This window comes from Bombina bombina, chromosome 1, assembly GCF_027579735.1.
Source record: "Bombina bombina isolate aBomBom1 chromosome 1, aBomBom1.pri, whole genome shotgun sequence".
In the NCBI taxonomy this organism is placed as follows: Eukaryota; Metazoa; Chordata; class Amphibia; order Anura; family Bombinatoridae; genus Bombina; species Bombina bombina.
Genome location: NC_069499.1, coordinates 1451547308 through 1451564460, shown reverse-complemented (window position 1 = coordinate 1451564460; position 17153 = coordinate 1451547308). Strand labels below are relative to the sequence as shown.

Genomic DNA, 17153 nt, shown 5'->3' with positions numbered 1-17153 from the left:
CTGTGTAAAATAAAACTGGATTTTTTATCTGTGATGGAGCTGACATATTAAGAAATGTTCTAAAGGATATTGTGTATACATGGGCTGTCAATACCCGAGGAGAAATCCGGTTAATGTGTTGCTATTTGAGAAATGCTTTAAATACTACACTGTAGAAGTCAGTAGAATAACTGCATATATAGAATATATAGAAGAACTGCATATATAATAAAGAGCTGAACGATTGCAGAGAAGATTCTGGTAAGTTACAAAATCAGTAGCGGACCTACTCAACTGAGGGCTCTGGTGTAACATTGTTTTGGCACCCTAAAGGTATTGATGACTGAGTACATACTGTAGATATAGATAGATGGACCTGGAACCTGCATTAAATAGTATATTTGCTGTAAAGAGCGGATTGTGATTGCAAACAGGTGGGTGCACTAACGGAGCACTGAGGGCTGAGTTTTTATGCTTTTGAACACTGTGAATTTTAATATTCAACAAGAAAACCACAAGGAGTCATTTTTCATACCTACAAAAATGAATTATTCCTCTTTTTAAGAGATAGGTACTTAAATATATATTTTTTGGTCATTTTAAATATTAACTGGTGGATTTATTTCTCTTTTCTTTTGTATATGTGCTATCAATATAATCCTAATTATTTTGTCTTTTAATCAATTGGAAATGAAATGCATATGCGGTGTATAGCTGCCTTTGTGTGCTCTCATATTGTGTAGTTTGCTTAGCTAGTTACTATATGCAGTAGATAAAGCTAGACAAAGGTAGACCACTTCTCGCAATAAATATTTATTTGTTAACAATGGTCTAAGCTTATATATTTGTAAACTTTACTATATGGTATAAGCAATAAAAGTTTACACGGACTTTGATGAAGATTGCTTGTTACTTCAAGGCAGTAAACCATACAACAACTAGTATAACGACTAGGCCAATAGCTTTAAGTCCTAACACTTGGAAAATGTAATCTACCACCACTCATGCATTTTTGGGAAAAATTGGTTACATGAGGTCTAAAGTTTTTTTTTAAATCTTAAAAAAAAAAAAGATTCTGAGCCACATTATAGGTAATATAGTAATGTGTCTATGTATTTTATGTAAAATACACACAACTGTAAAATAACATTCATCATGAGAACAAAAATTTTGTAAAGTGTGAAAGGACTTGAAATTGAATTCTAGCGGACGCAAACTCAGAACGACCTAAAAGACGTGATAAATAGAATGGGCATTCAAACACCATTCTTTTGCCATAGGAACCCTACAGAATAAGTGAGTATGAGCTTAAGAATTAAACTAACATTAAAAAAAAAACAAGTGAAAAGGGAGCCAGGAGAAAGGAAAGCGCAAACAGCAACACGTTTAATTCAAACAGAATATTTAAATATCATTTCTTCAAGATGGTAAAGATATTTTAACACAGTCATGTCATCTCCATTAGAATGTTAATTTAATGGTCAGCGCTCATTATCGGCAATGGCTTAGTCATTGCAGGTTTTATGTTCTCACAGGTCAGCAGTGATGTACGCGAACGCAGAGGGAACCATGAAAAGAGGAGAGATGACAACAAGGTCATAAGGGAAGACATGAAGGGGGAAGAAAGGATATGAAGAAGAACGGGAGGGTAGGAATTAATAACAAGGGTGGGAAGGGAAAAAAAGGTCAGGATTGGATGTGTTGGAGAAAAAAGGAAATGATAGGAAATAGCAGAGACGGGAAGGGAAGAGAAAAGCAAGAGAGAGAAGCAGGGTTGAAGATACGGCTAGGAGATGAGGAATGAGTTAAATATGGGAAAGGAAAGTTAGAAAGGCATAGCCGGTAAAGGGTTGGGACAAGTGTGTTGCTAACAAGTTAAGAGATAAGACACTGGCTTTCTCTGTGCAGTTGAATTATTGCTTCACACTGCCTCTGTTCATTAATACCTGGAAACATCTTTACATAACTATTTAGCTAATCCCATTTCAGAGGGATATATAGTCTCATCCAATAAAAGGACACCAAGCAGCTCCTGATAAGCTCTCAAACACAGCTGTGGCAGCTTATGGCAAGATGACACGAGCAAGTCAATTGTCAGATCTGTGAAGCGGAGCTGTTCACCACACATAGTGCTATGGATTTGGAAGGAGAAGTCCCTTTTGTGGTGGACAGAGCCAGGAGCGTAAATAAATGATGAGGTCACATGTTGGTACTGAGTCGTGACTGGCTGTTAGCTGGGGTCAATTCTCCTTGGCTTCCTTCTCTTGGAGGTGACTGTGAACAAAACAAAAAAAATGCAATATGAGTTTAAAAAAGGAAAAAAAGACACCGTTACAGAAGCTATAACTCTTACAAAAAGATTCACCTTAACATGGATCTGATTTCGCAGCACAGCAGCTCGCAGGATCATAGCTTTGGCTCGTCTCTGAAATTCTCGACCCATCTGTAAGGACTTCTCAAATGTTGTACTACGCTGATCAACATCTCGTGCATACAAGATCTGTGAAAAAGACATAGCTGAAAACCTGTACTCTGAAACCTCACCAATCTTCCCCTGCTGTCTTCCCCCTTACCTTACTATGTGAGTCAATGCGTGCATTGATTAACCCTTCCAGGATCAGTTGAGTTAGTTCATCTTCCAGTGCAGATACTGTTGTATTAAATGCATTTGCCATTTTGTACATGTCAGCAGAGACATATGGGCTGAAATACTGAGAGCAGGACATGGACATCAGAGACAGAAATATACAACAAACAAAATAGACACCAACAGACAAGAGTGAGGCAAATGTTTATGGTACAATAGTAAAAGTACAATTAGAAAAGCATGAATGGTCAGGGATTCATTGGTTCTGCAATGAATAATCTTTGGTGAATAACTGGCAAAAAGTGAAAACATATATAAAAATTTTTTTTTAAAATGGAGTTTAAAAGGGACAGTCTAGTCAAAATTAAGATAGGACATTTTTGTATTATTATTTTATTGAGCACTTAAACGGATAGGAAAGTCAAAATTAAACTTGTATGATTCAGATAGAGCATGTAATTGTAAGACATTTTTAAATTCACTTCTATTTTCAAATGTGCTTCGTTCTCTTAGTATCCCTTGTTAAAAAAAAGTGTACACACATATCATACACTAGTGGAAGCTGCTGCTAATTGGTGCCTGCACACATTTGTCTCTTGTGATTGGCTAACTAGTTGTGATATAATTATGAATAAGTTAGAAAATACTTTCTAACTTTAGTGCAATATGTATGTAAAACTAAAACTAAGAAGAGCCCATAAATCCAAATTAACAATGCTGAACAGTTTCTCTGTTGCGTTATTAATATCTTCGAGGTAGATTTGCAACTTATGTTTGATCAGCCACAGGATTTTGCTTGCAAGCAGGGTAAGGTTATGAATGTCCCGTAAAGGCTTCCCTTATATGAATCCTCAGCATTTAGGGTGAGAGCGTTCTCGTTTCCATCCGGAGTGATGGTGTTGGATAAGAAGTGTGTCTCTCCAGCGCCCGCACCCACCCAGAGACCCCCTCCAAGCCCCTGTGAAGGCACGGACTGTGGCAAGACCCCTTCCGTCTGAGGTTTGCATGGAACGCCAGTGGTAACTAGGTACAGCGGACTCTTACTGAGCTATAGCTAAGATGTTTCCAGTGCAGGAAGGGTCTTATTATAGCTTCAATGGCAATCCCTGTACGAGAGCTTGGGGGCCATGTGTTGCCGTATAAGTTGTAGAGGACCCTAGGCTGGAGATTATTTTCTTTGGAGAAGCCAGCTAAGGTGATATTAGTGGACAGGAACGTATCTGTTTTCCGGTCGTGGCTTCCCAGGAGCCTCCCATCAAGCCACTTTCAGTGACAGGCGTCCTCCCGTCTGTAGTAGCTCGTCAACTATGTCAATGGACTCTTTATCAGTATCCCTTATGTTTGAGGAACGTTTCATTTCTGGGGTTTTCACAAAGGGCTTATGCAGGCTCTCCGCCGACACTCCATCTTACGTAGATCTTAGCGGTTGTGAAAGAGTGTCATCCTGGAGGGGAGACTCACACCGTCGGTACTCTATGGCGGGTTTGTTCAGTTTTATTGCATTTACAATGGGTGTAATTGCGGTATTCTCAGTGGAGCAATAACGCAATAAAAAGTCCATCGGGGCTCTTTCAATAAGATTTTGGCAAATTTCCTAGAGTCTGGCCATGTGGTTGATTAAGCCGTTTTGTGGATCTGCTTCCCAGGCAGTGGCCATTTTGATTATGATATTCCAAGGGCCTTGTGCTTGTATGGTTTGCGCTTCTGTTCTCTTGCGCCTTTTCTTACCGAAGTAAGAGGTAGATGATGTCTGTGCTGGTTTTTCAGTGTGCTCAGAGATGGCAGGGAACTTAGCTGTGCCAAGGGGGGTAACGTTGCCTACCGTGGTTTGCCGCCCTAGGCCTCAATTGCCTTATCGCGGGTTCCGGTGTCAATAATACAGCGCAGTTCTGAGTTTATGGAGCGCCACTATGTGAGAAATCACGATAGTGATCAATAAAACTGTGGTTGCTGTAGAGTTTCTCCTATTATCGGCAGTTAATTAGAGATTCTGCTGGAGCTCTTTGAGAGTGCGACCGCTCTGGATCGCTGTTAAGACACGCCCCCCAGGACCACGCAATTTTAAGCAACTTTCCAATTTACTTTTATCATCAAATTTGCTTTATTCTCTCGGTATTCTTTGTTGAAAGCTGAAGCTAGGTAGGCTCATATGCTAATTGCTAAGCACTTGAAGGCCGCCTCTTATCACAGTGCATTTTGACAGGTGTCACAGCTAGACAGTGCTAGCTCATGTGTACCATATTAGATAACATTGTGCTCACTCCCGTGGAGTTATGCAGGACACAGCACTAATTGGATAAAATGCAAGTCAATAGATAATAAATAAATAGCCATATGATAAAAGTATATTAAAAGCTTAAAATTATGCTTGCCTGATAATTCATTATACTTACCTGATGCATTCATTACTTTTGGGAATTCAGAACCTGGCCAAGAGGAGGAGGCAAAGACACCCCAGCCAAAGGCCCAAATACCTCCCCCACTTCCCTCATCCCCCAGTCATTCTGCCAAGGGAACAAGGAACAGTAGGAGAAATACCAGGATGAAAAAGGTGCCAGAAGAACAAAACCCGAATACCGCCGCCTCATATAAAGCACGGGCAGGGAGCTGTGGATTCTTCCCGTCGGAAAAAAAGAAAATCATCAGGTAAAAATAATTTAAGTTTTTCTTCTTAATCTGGAAGAGTCCACAGCTGCATTCATTACTTTTGGGAAAACAATACAGAAGCTATAGAGGACACTGAATGCAAACAAAAGGGCGGGTACAGAAGGCGGCCCTTTTGAAGGGCACCACAGCCTGAAAAAACCCAACACCCTACAAAAAACTAACGCTTAGAACGAGGGGTTATAAGCCTGAAAGGACCCAGTAACTGCCCATCAGTTAAATAACCTACAAGCCAAGCTAAAGACAACTCAGATCCCTAGATCCATTGAGCTTAAAGGAACCCCCAAGGAGCCAAGTCCCCAGGGATAAACACTACACCTAAAAAAGTGCGATCACAACACCATACGACTTATGGTGCCACAAGGAAGCCACAAGCTCCCCACTGTACCCTAGCCCAGCAGACACAGTAGCTAAACTAGGCAAACATAGGTAGGAAACCCACATAAACCGAAAAAAATTCGGAACCTGCTGACAAGTATGATTATCCCATCAGAGAAAAAGCTATCTCGTGACACACAGCCACCTCTGAACAAGAACTCGCAAACTCCAGTCTCAAGACAGCAAAGCGGACCATAAGCCAATATGGTAGACCATCCCACAGAGAATGCCGAAAAATCTAGACGACACTCTCGTCTAGGACCTTAGAAAAATCTCCAACACCAGCAGCATGACCGACCAGTGGAGGAATGAACACTGTGACCCCCCAACAAGGCAGGAACGAGGTTAAAGAGCTGTCACAGCAGGATGAACTTCAACCCTCTTAGACCTGCAGAGACTGGAAGCACAACAGAGCAGCCAGATCCCGACCCCCCTTCCGAGGTAACAGACCCAGTCAAAAAAATTGGCAACATCCGAATACAAGAATACAAATTCTCCGGACCACCCTCAGAAGGAAAAAAGGGGGGGTCCCAAGGAAAACAACTCTGACCCTTATTTAAATGAGCTCGACAGGACAGAAGACTGCGTGCTCTGGGTCCAGAACCCCTACACAGCTCCCTTCCTAAAAAGGACCACTCCCAACCAAGGGAGATAGGACACTGAACTACAGCATCCCAGTGCAAGAACCCAGCCCTATGACCTCTTGCATGCAAAGGAGGGCAGCAGCCCTCAGAAAACGAGAAGATAAAGAGCTATGAGGCCTCATGAACACTGAGCCAAGGAGCCACCTTAACAGGTATAGGAAGAGGGCAACCAGCACCGGAAGGTGCAACTGGATCCCGGATACTCTGCTGGAAACCCAAAGAAATAGATTTCTTAGAGAGTCGAAAGGGAACACCCCCCTCTAAAGACCACGGGATTACAAGGGACAGGCTCCAAACCAGTCCGTAGGATGAGAAGATGTTAACTCCAAAAGACCCTTACAGGATCAGTCTCCCGGAAATGCTGTACCTCACAGGAAAACCCAGTGGGAGCCTCGCAACTCCTTGCAAACAAGTTGACCAGGGGAGAATGCCGGGGAAAAAACAAAAGGGGAGAACCCCCAACCCCTGCTCTCCCATAGGAGAGCGTGCAATATATTAAAGGAGGAAGTAACAAGGACATACCCGGACTTCCAAACACGGATGAACCGACCACCTGAGAAGGGGACAAGTAGCCCCAGGAACCTACAAGAGGTGCCTGGGACGAGTCACAAAAATTACATCCAGAAGGTACCAAGAGTGAAAACGAATCGCTATCCATCCGGTACCACCGACGCCTAGAGGTCATCCAAACCTCCAAACCCAATGGGAAAGGAGAAACCTCGGTTCCAAGGCCAAAGGCCTTACACGATGAGCCTCAGCATGCTCCAATCCCGGAACCCCCTAAAGAGTAGCACATGGGGGTGGGTTCAAACGCCTATCGAGTTAGATAATCAGACATATTGCCACCAAGCCACAGTAGAGGCCCACTCAATAGTAGAACGGGAGGTGGGCCAAAGCAGCCCTCCTCCTTCTAAAATGAAGGCAACAAGAAAAAACACAAACACTTACCAAAGTGAACGAAAATCGAGGCCCCCGAAGAGATCGATAACATAAACTATAGACATAACTATACATTCTATAGTACTGCGCAACTTCCAAGGAAGTGCCAACGCAAGCACAAAATCGCAAGTATCAGTTCCAGAGAAGAAAACGTTACCAAACGGAAACTATAACAAACATGAGCTTCATAAAACAAATTAAACCCATACTAACCGGAACAAATAAAATGAAGGCAAAGCCCGGGGGTGAACGCCCAAGGAGAATGGGTATGCCAATGGGACCAGCCGATTAGAGGCCCCAATCTCCTAAGCTCAAAACTGGAACAGATACTTAAAAGAAAAGAAAGACGGAGACGTGAAGGAGATTGGCTTCATCCCCATACGTCTAACCCAATCTGCAATCCGACACAGAAGACTAAGGATCCCTCGGCCCAGTAGGACCGGAATCCTCCAGCACAGCCAAAACATGCCTTAGTAGGATACAAAGGCGTGCCAGTCTATAACGGAAGGCAAAATGATCACCTGCCGAAGGCCCTGGGAACCAAATGGGCAAATAAAGGCCTATACAGGATAGCAGATGCCTTAGCTCATAATAAACTTATATCTTATGAACACTATACAAAGCTTGACAGTGCAGAGGGCTATCAATGGTTTCATTACTTACAACTAAAATCCAGAATTATTGAAGTACTAGGAGGAGAGAAAGGCAGTACATGCACCAGGTTTGAGGGGCTATATCTGTCTAAAAATATCATAAAAAGCTCAATTTCCAAATTGTATTCAATATTCAATGCTACTAGTAGATCTGATAAGCCAACCTTCATGATAAAATGGGAAGAGGAGCTGAATAACACCTGGTCATTAGACCAATGGGAGACAAACTTGTTTGGGGGTATGGCTTTCTCAGTGAATGCCTTCTTAAAGGAAAATCTGATGAAAGTCGCTTACAAATGGTACATATACCCAGCAAGATTTCACAACACATCAAAAACGGGGAGCCAGCTATGTTATAGAGGTTGTGGGGAACAAGGCACGTATCTACAAATGTGGTGGAATTGCCCCAAAATTAGAGGCATATGGGAAGAAACATCTAACTTCTTGGGAAGGCTATTCTCTAGGGAGATAGCGCTTGCACCAGAACAAGCCCTCCTACACTTTCCGAATAAGGATATCCTCAAACACCATCGCAAATTAACAGAAATGATATGCACTATAACGAGACTAAACATAGCAAAATTTTGGAAATCGGCCGCTCTGTCTCACACATATGTGTTACGTAAGCTAAAATACCACTATCATAGAACTGAACTAACTGCAAAGATATTGGACAGACAAAATCAATTCATAGCGGAGTGGGAACCTTATATAATGTTCTATGAGGAAACAAGAAGGGAATTTGGGGGAGAAGTAGTGGGAACATAGGTCAGAGATATTTATATTACTTAATGTGGTGACATTACAACTAGTGGTGGAGTGAATGACGTTGTGAATATAGTTATATGTCAAAACTATGCAATATTTTATTTTTTTGTACGATTGTGCACTTCTTTTGTACCCGTTTACTTATCTTTCAATAAAGAAAAAATGATTTCATTTTAAAAAAAAAAAAGATCCCCTGCCGGATCGATGGACGCCCCCGAGGAAGGGGCCCCTGAAGCCTGAGAGGCTATTGCTTCCGCAGAAGGTCGAACTGACTCAGGCGATCTCACACTCGACGCTCAGCGCACTCTACGCTCCCTGAATCGAGGGAAGAGAGTACTCTAGCACGGCAATCGGAACATAACTGATGGGCATGGATAACCTGGGCCATTTCATACTCCTCACAAGACGTATACTCAGAGTCGTAGATGTCCGTCTCTAAAAAATCAGAATCCTCCATAACTTGGAGATTGCAAATATGGACAAAAGCTAAACGGCACCTTACACCCCCAATGGCTGGGGCACTCACCACCTCCTGTGAACCAGACAACCAACGAACAGACTCTCTCTGTCGTCACTCGGTCAGAGTACGTAAATGGAAGTACAACATGACCACACCCGGTCACGCGGTGCACCGTATAAGCTTAGCAAAAAAGGCGTGCCAGTGACATAAGCAGACAGAATCGCATAACAAATATGATTAAAGTCCCCCCTGTTCAATAACCCCCCACACAGGAGATATTAACCCTTAATTCCATAAGATAAAAGGAGTCCCACTGGGACCCTGACTTCTTTCGTTAACATTACATTCCCATATTGAAACAATCTTACCGGAATCTACGCCGTGAAACAGGAACACGGCCCTTCAAGTTTGACAGATAGTAGCCTAACTTCTGACATGAACTTGCCTTGAGTGAATAAAGGCAGGAAGCGAAACTCGTCAACGCTGATTGCAAGGGAGCTGTTAACATGAGCCTGGATGATTTTCACAGAGACGACACTGCATCTCCGGACACTAACTTTCATCCATGCTCTCACTGAGAGGCTGACAGGATTACTTAAAACTCCAGTCCCATTTCGAAGAGTAATACCCTCCATAAGAGACTATCTTTCAAACTTCTGACACTTCTCTGCCAACCTTCTGGTGGCCAGGTTCTGAATTCCCAAAAGTAATGAATGCAGCTGTGGACTCTTCCCGTTTAAGAAGAAAATAACCGTTTTGGTTGTGCAAAACTGGGGAATGGGTAATAAAGGGATTATCTATCTTTTTAAGCAATAAAAATTCTTTAATGCAGAGCTTTCCAAACTTTTCATGTTGGTGACACACTTTTTAGACCTACATCATTTCGCGACACAGTAATTAATTCAGTTGTACTGGCAAACGGGAGGTTAAACTAACTTGTTTTAAGAGATATGGACACATACATAAATGATATAGTAACTAAATGTATTTACAAGTAACAGTAAGTATGTGCAAGAATTAAAAAAAGTTTAATAACATCAATAGCTACTTACTATTTTATTGGGATGTATGAGGTTGATGGGATGAACACAGTTTCTGAATAATTGGTGGAATATTAAATAAAGACTCACATTTTATCATCAATCATTTTTAAGTTTCCAGTTCCTATCCATATATCAAGAGCTAGAGCAGCAATGCACTACTGGGAGCTAGCTGCAAAAAACCCCCACTGACTTCTGACTTCAGCTCAGCGTTTAAGCTGCCGCCCTCAGAGCTCTGTGAGTCTGACTGACTCCTGCACGCGCTGCAAACACACTGCTGTCCCACTCAATGACTATATATGCAGTCACGAGCCAATTAAGGAAACTACACGTGCAGTCAGGAGCCAATGTGCCACCAAAGCCGCCAATGGGAATAGTTTCAGTTCCCACTGAACTGCGCCAATTGGTTAAGATGATCTGTGACCCACAAGGTATCAATCACATGTCAACCATGTGATATGCGTAGCAGGCAGGCGGAAAGTCAGAAACCAAAAAAAATAAATTTAAAAATATTTGTGCTGAAGCAGGGACACACCTACACACTGCTGCCGACACACTAGTGTGTCCCGACACACAGTTTGGAAAGCACTGCTTTAATGCCTACAGAAAGAGTTTTTACAAACAAGAAATAACAATATATGGTAAAGTGTATCCGTGCACACAGCAAGCAGGAGAGAACACACACAGAGCAGTGTGCAGGCAAACAAAGAAAGCAGCAGGGCATGTTGCACATACAGATAGGAACAAGTACCTGAATAAGGGCTCGGTTCCGGATCTGAGTGTAAAGTGTCCGAACATGGGGAGCAAGATACATGTCAAGGAGAAGATTATCCTGTAGGGAACATGAGAAAGACAGTAAGGAAATCTAGAGTTTCTAAACTGAGAGTTGACAATATGATGTCAGCAAGGCACTTAAACACCAATACAGTAATTGGGCGCAAGATGACATTAAGTAAAACACAAACAAATGAAGAGAGAAAGGAGAGAAACAGAGCAGGATAGACTTTAGTATGGAGCCCTTTCCTAAGGCTATAAAACATAATATTTAATGGGCTGACAACTTACACCTATTATATTAAATTCCATTTACTACTTACAAGTAAAGCAATAAACTAAAAACAGATAAGAGAGAGAGCATTTTGAGGGAAACAAGGTTGTGTGTAATTAAGATGGAAACATATTGACAAAGGGCACAGTATGAGAGTCACCTTCATCTCATCCAGCATATTCAGACAGGAAGCATATTTGGACTCATAAAACTTGAAGATAATGTCTCGAACCTGAGGCTCCAATTCTAAAAACAGTTTGAATGAGCTGTAGGAAGCAAATAATGTTGTGTTACTAATTATAAGAGTACACTGTCTGCCCATATATTATTATCTTCATAGTCTGTACTTTGTATCCCCATTCTGTAAGGGCTGAGATGCGGTTACAAACATGTAAACAGCTGAAAACAAGCTTACAGAGAGCAAACCGTGGTATACGAGACCACACAGGGACAAAAATATCTATTCTGCTTGTTACCTCTGGCCTCTACCATATCCTCATCCTATCCCTCCCTACACACTGAAGCTTTCTATCAAACTACAAAGCTCAACCTCAACTATTTTTAAACTCTCTACACACCATTCTCAAACAGAATACAAGTACATGTTCTCATTGTGATTATCCTACGGTTTATTTTACTCCCTTCTCCCCTTCAGACCACACTTTTTTTTACAGCCGACCTGCTAGAGATGACATTGCGTTGAAGTTCTTGGCGGTCAAATGTGGCGAGAGCACAAAGACCCCCATACACAGCAACATTACTGGAGGACAGGAGCTGTAGAGAGAGAGAGCAAGGCCAGATTATGTAACATGATACGCAAAAGTCAAATAGTAAACAGCAGAAAAACAACAAATACAGAAGACCACCTCACCTCAGGAAAATCACAGTGATCGAACGATGCCAGCAAGAAACATTTTGCCGCCTGCTTATATTTTCGAGCAGCTAATTCCGCCAAACCTGAAAGCAAAGATCATCATCAATGGAAACTCCAAACCCTACAATGTATAGATGTCTCAAAAGAGCTCCAAAGTTAGCAAAAGCTCCAGAGACAACCAGTAATACCTTCTCAAAGGTTTATTCCACCAGAAAAAAATCAAAACATTCTGCATTCCATAGACTACTAGGTACCTTGTGCACCATGATCTGCAGCGACTGAACGGCAGCAGGTGACTACTGAAGAAATGTGAGAAAAACTCTACTTGTAAGACCTCTAGATTATACTAATTATAGAAATAAAGCCACCACAACAAACTAAAAAATGTTAAAGGGATAGTTCAGTCAAAATTAAACTTTTATGATTCAGATAGAGCATGCAATTATTAAGCAACTTTCTAATTTTCTCCTCCTATTATAAATTTTTCTTCGTTCTCTTGGAATCTTTATTTGAATCTACCTTTAGGAGTCGGACCATTTTTGGTTCAGCGCCTGGTTAGTGCTTGCTGATTTGGACACCAATCAGAAATTGCTACCCAGGTCACATTCTTGCTTTTTTGAATAAAGATACAAAGAGAATGAAGAAAAATTGATAATAGGAGTAAATTAGAAGGTTGCTTAAAATTGCATGCTCTATCTAAAATTGAATCATGTTAACCAGGTGGGGTTGTGCAGCAAGGCATAGTGTAAACAATCACTGTGTACAGTGTGGAACGGCAATTACAAGTTACATGTGTGATAAGAGGGTTCTCTGTCAGTGACAGAATGATCTATACTGCAGTATCACTGTGTGCAGCAAGGGTTAGTGTAGACAATCTCTGTGTACACTGTGTAATGACAATAAGTTACATGTGTGATATGAGGGTTCTCTGTCTGTAATAGAATGTTCTATACTGCAGTATCTCTATGTGCAGCGAGGGTTGGTGTGGACAATCACTGTGTGCACTGTGTAATGACAAGGACAAGCTAAATGTATGATATGAGGGTTCACTGTCAGTAACAGTATGTTCTATACTGCAGTATCACTGTGTGCCCTGTAATCCATTTCCTCCAATTGCAACAAATGCACAAATATAAGTAATATTCAGGAACATATACAGTACTACTAACCAGGATTTCACTGTATTCTTATACACTAATCCTGTCAGAGTCTGTTTACACACTATGTCTTCTGTGATGTGATGTCACAATCTGTCCACCAATCGTGATGCACAGAATCAGCACACGCCCACACCACAGCCACACACAGCGTAGATAGGCTGTATGAGGGGCGGCTCTGGATGCTGCACTATGATTGGTGAATAGCAAGCAGCATGCCTGTATGTAAAAGGGTGGCATTTGGGGCTTCTGCTTGTTGCTATTCACATTGAAAAAGCCCAGTGCTTGGGCCGAAACTAGTTTGTGCATTTTATTAGTGTTATTGCATGTTTTTTCACCCCTGGCACCTGATGCCGACGACTGCAGCTATCGGCCAGGAAACAGGGGGGTGAATACATGAACTTTTTTTATCTCACTTGATTATTTTGGTTGGTGGGGTTAAATTTATAATATAGAGGTTGTTTCCTCATTTTTACCTTTAATTATTAAAAGTTATTTTTTAATTCCTTACTATTTAGACTAGGAAAGAGTATATCCCTTTAAATGTCACATTCAATACCTTTATATTACAAAAATGCTTCCAACTGTTTTAATAACAAAATATTACAAAGAACATTTGCATTCTAATCATTTCTACCATGTGCATGAAGGATAAGCATTACACAGTAAATACATGCTAGACATAATGATGCATGCAAAGCAAAGATTAATATTGAGATTTATTAGTTACACAGTAACATAGTAGATGAGGTTGAAAGAAAACAAAAGTTCATCAAGTTCTACCTATAAAGATCCTACCTGACCTACTATATGAAGCGGCCAACTGAACTGTAATACATAGGAAGCTGACATATTAGTTTTTTACATATTGCAGATATGTGTTAACATTTAGTTTCTATAAAGCAATGGGTGTCACCATGTTTAAAGGGACAGTCAACACCAGCATTTTTATTATTTAAAAAGATAGATAAAACCATTTCCCAGTTTTGCATAACCAACACAGTTATATTAATACACTTTTTACCTCTGTTATTACCTTGTATCTAAACGTCTGCAGACTGCCACTTATTTGAGTTCTTTTGACAGATTTGCATGTTAGCCAATCAGTGCTAGGTCCTAGGTAACTCCACGGGCGTGAGCACAATGCTATCTATATGGCACACATGAACTAACGCCTTCTAGTTGCGAAAAAATGTCAAAATGCCCTGAGATAAGAGGCGGCCTTTAAATTGAAATTTGCTGCACCCCAGTATAATGTTACAGCCATTAGCTAATAACAGACTCATATATACTGAACTCTTGCACATGCTCAGTAGTAGCTGGTGCCTCAGAAAGTGTGCATATTCAAAGATAAAAAGGCTGTGCACTATTTGATAACAAAAGTAAATTGGAAAATCTCTTAAAATGTGCATGTTCTATCTGAAGTCATGAAAATGTAGCTGACTTTGGTATCAAACATGGCTGAGCCCATTACTTTATAGAAATTCAGTGTCCCTTTAAATAATAGGAGACAAAATAACAATAAAATATATATTGCGAAGTAAAACCTTTTATATTACAATATCTTACTGTTTATATCCCTTTAAAGGGATAGAAAGAACAAAAATGAAAAGTGCCTAGAAGCGTGTTTGCACTACAGTTGTTCTGCGGCATACGCACATATCCTGTGAGGGCCTGTGCACCACTGCCAGTATTCAAACACCAGTGGTCAGTGGCTTGTTTGACACAAATTGCATCTTCAAAAGCAACATACAACACCGCCAGCTCTCTAAAAAGGCACAGTGTTTAAATACTGGTGCACAGGCTCTCACAGAATATGTGCGTATGCTAATGTTAGTATAGTGCAAAAATGTTTCTATTTCAAATTGAAATGCACATTTCATTTTTGGCCTGTCTCTTTAAATCAGGATGGATAACAGTCAATTATAAAAAAAAAACAAATGGATTTTTATTTTTGTAGTTATTTATTTAAATCAGGTTTTTTTTTTTTTTTAATAAAATGCTTTTTGAATTAAAATACATTAAAAAATAGTTTTCTATTTAGGGTACATTTTAATCCAAAGGTTATGCATCTTGAAATAAGGATTCCTTTTTACATGATATATCATGAGGCTGTATATTTATTTATTTGTTTTGCTAAATTAATTCAATGAATCCATTCACAATGTCGTGCTATCTCAGAGGTTTCTGTAACATTATTTAGGCAGTTTTTGTTAGAAGATATTAGCACATGATTCTGTAGTTCTCTAAACTGCAAAAATGTTTCTTCACAGAAAAAGAAAGTTATAAAGTAAACATACAAAGTTAAAATAGACCTTAAAGGGACATAAACACAATTTTTATTTTTATTTTATAATTTAAATAAACCAAAACTTTCAGATTTACTATTATCAAATTTGCTTTATTCTCTTTGGTTGAATGCGCTACTGGGATACATTATGTGAGCCAATTACAAGAAGAATATATGTACAGCCACCAATAAGCAACTAGCGCCCAGTAGTGCATTTCTGCTCCTGAGTCTAGCTAGGAATGCTTTTTAACAAAGGATACCAAGAGAGTGACGCAAATTAGATAATAGAAGTACATTGGAATGTTGTTTAAAATTAAATGTTTTATCTGAATCATGAAGGTTTCATTTTGACTTTACTGTCCCTTTAATACTGTTGTTCCCCTGCAATTTTATGTACTCAGAATCAAGCTCAATGTATAGAAGATTGTTTGGAGTGGAATAGATCTGCACAAGGACCTAAGTGTGACGAGGGAGGGGCAAGCAGTAAAAATGAAAATGAAAACTATAATGTTATTGTTTTAGCTAAATAAAACATCTAAATTCTTATTATTAAGTTAATGATTATGTTTCTTTAGTTGAATACAACTATTGAAATTGTTATTATTATGGTAATGATTATTTTTCTCCTTCTAATAAAGTTAATAATAAACAGAAAAGTTGATCAAATATGAATGATTAACCTATTAAACTGGAGACAGTTCACCTCTCAATAATTTCATAATTATCTATGTTTTTCTAATGTTAATATAACTAAATTAGTCATTTTCTGATATTACTGGTAAAATAATCTGAAAAGTTGTTATTCTAAAAATGAAACCTTTATATAGAAAACCATGATTTAAATTGAGTCTTAATGTCTAGTGATTTCAATCATGATTCAAATCAAATCCACCCTGCTTTAAATGTATAATTTATTTATTTTTGTGTAAAAGATGGTTAAATGGACAAACCCAAAATATTTATATCATGGTTCAGATAGAGCATACCATTTTAATCAACTTTCCTATTTATTTCTATTATCAAATTTGTTTTGTTCTCTTGGTATCCTTTGTTGGAAAGAATACCTAGGTAGGCTTAGAAGCTGCTGACTGGTGGCTGCACATATCTGCCTCCTGCTATTGGCACAGCCATGTGTAATTGCTGTTTCTTCAACAAAGGATAACAAAATAATGAAGCAAAATAGATGATAGAAGTAAATTGGAAAGTTGTTTAAAATTGTATTCTCTATCTGAATCGTTAAAGTAAAATTTTGCGTTTCATATTCCTTAAAAAGTTGCGTCCATTTAAATCCGGTATTGACAAATGTATATGAAACTTAAGATCCAGGAAAGGATATAAACAGAGATAATACCGAACGTAAAAGCTTTATCCATTGCTCATTGTCTGAAAGGGAGAACTCTCGCAACATTATTTGTGGATATTGACCTCAAGGGTATCCCTGTATTTGTCTGTAATGATGTAAGCGGTCCATTTTAAGTTAACCTGATCAAGTCTTTAATAGCAATGTTCATTTGTACTATCTCACTGACCATTCCCACATTGACAATATTTTGCACCCAATACCCCACAAGTGCTCTGAAATTTTGCATAGCTGTGGGAACTTACCAGCTGCACACTTTAACTTGGTTAATACAGACTGTGTCTGGCTGTCCCGTTCTCCTCTTTGCTGAAA

General features: G+C 39.7%; 1 protein-coding gene across 1 annotated transcript in view; it reads right to left on the bottom strand.

Annotated features, from left to right (window-relative positions):
• Positions 1 to 1338: 1338 nt before the first annotated feature.
• The window catches only part of GPS1 (G protein pathway suppressor 1), a 22810-nt gene continuing 6995 nt past the window's right edge, over positions 1339 to 17153 (bottom strand). The window contains exons 7-14 of the mRNA XM_053705686.1: positions 17087 to 17147; positions 12032 to 12117; positions 11840 to 11934; positions 11321 to 11426; positions 10864 to 10944; positions 2553 to 2690; positions 2345 to 2479; positions 1339 to 2253 (exon numbers count right to left, since the gene is read on the bottom strand). Of these exons, the coding sequence (XP_053561661.1) occupies positions 2179 to 2253; positions 2345 to 2479; positions 2553 to 2690; positions 10864 to 10944; positions 11321 to 11426; positions 11840 to 11934; positions 12032 to 12117; positions 17087 to 17147 (777 nt within the window). The 3' untranslated portion in view covers positions 1339 to 2178. The remainder of the gene's footprint in view (positions 2254 to 2344; positions 2480 to 2552; positions 2691 to 10863; positions 10945 to 11320; positions 11427 to 11839; positions 11935 to 12031; positions 12118 to 17086; positions 17148 to 17153) is intronic.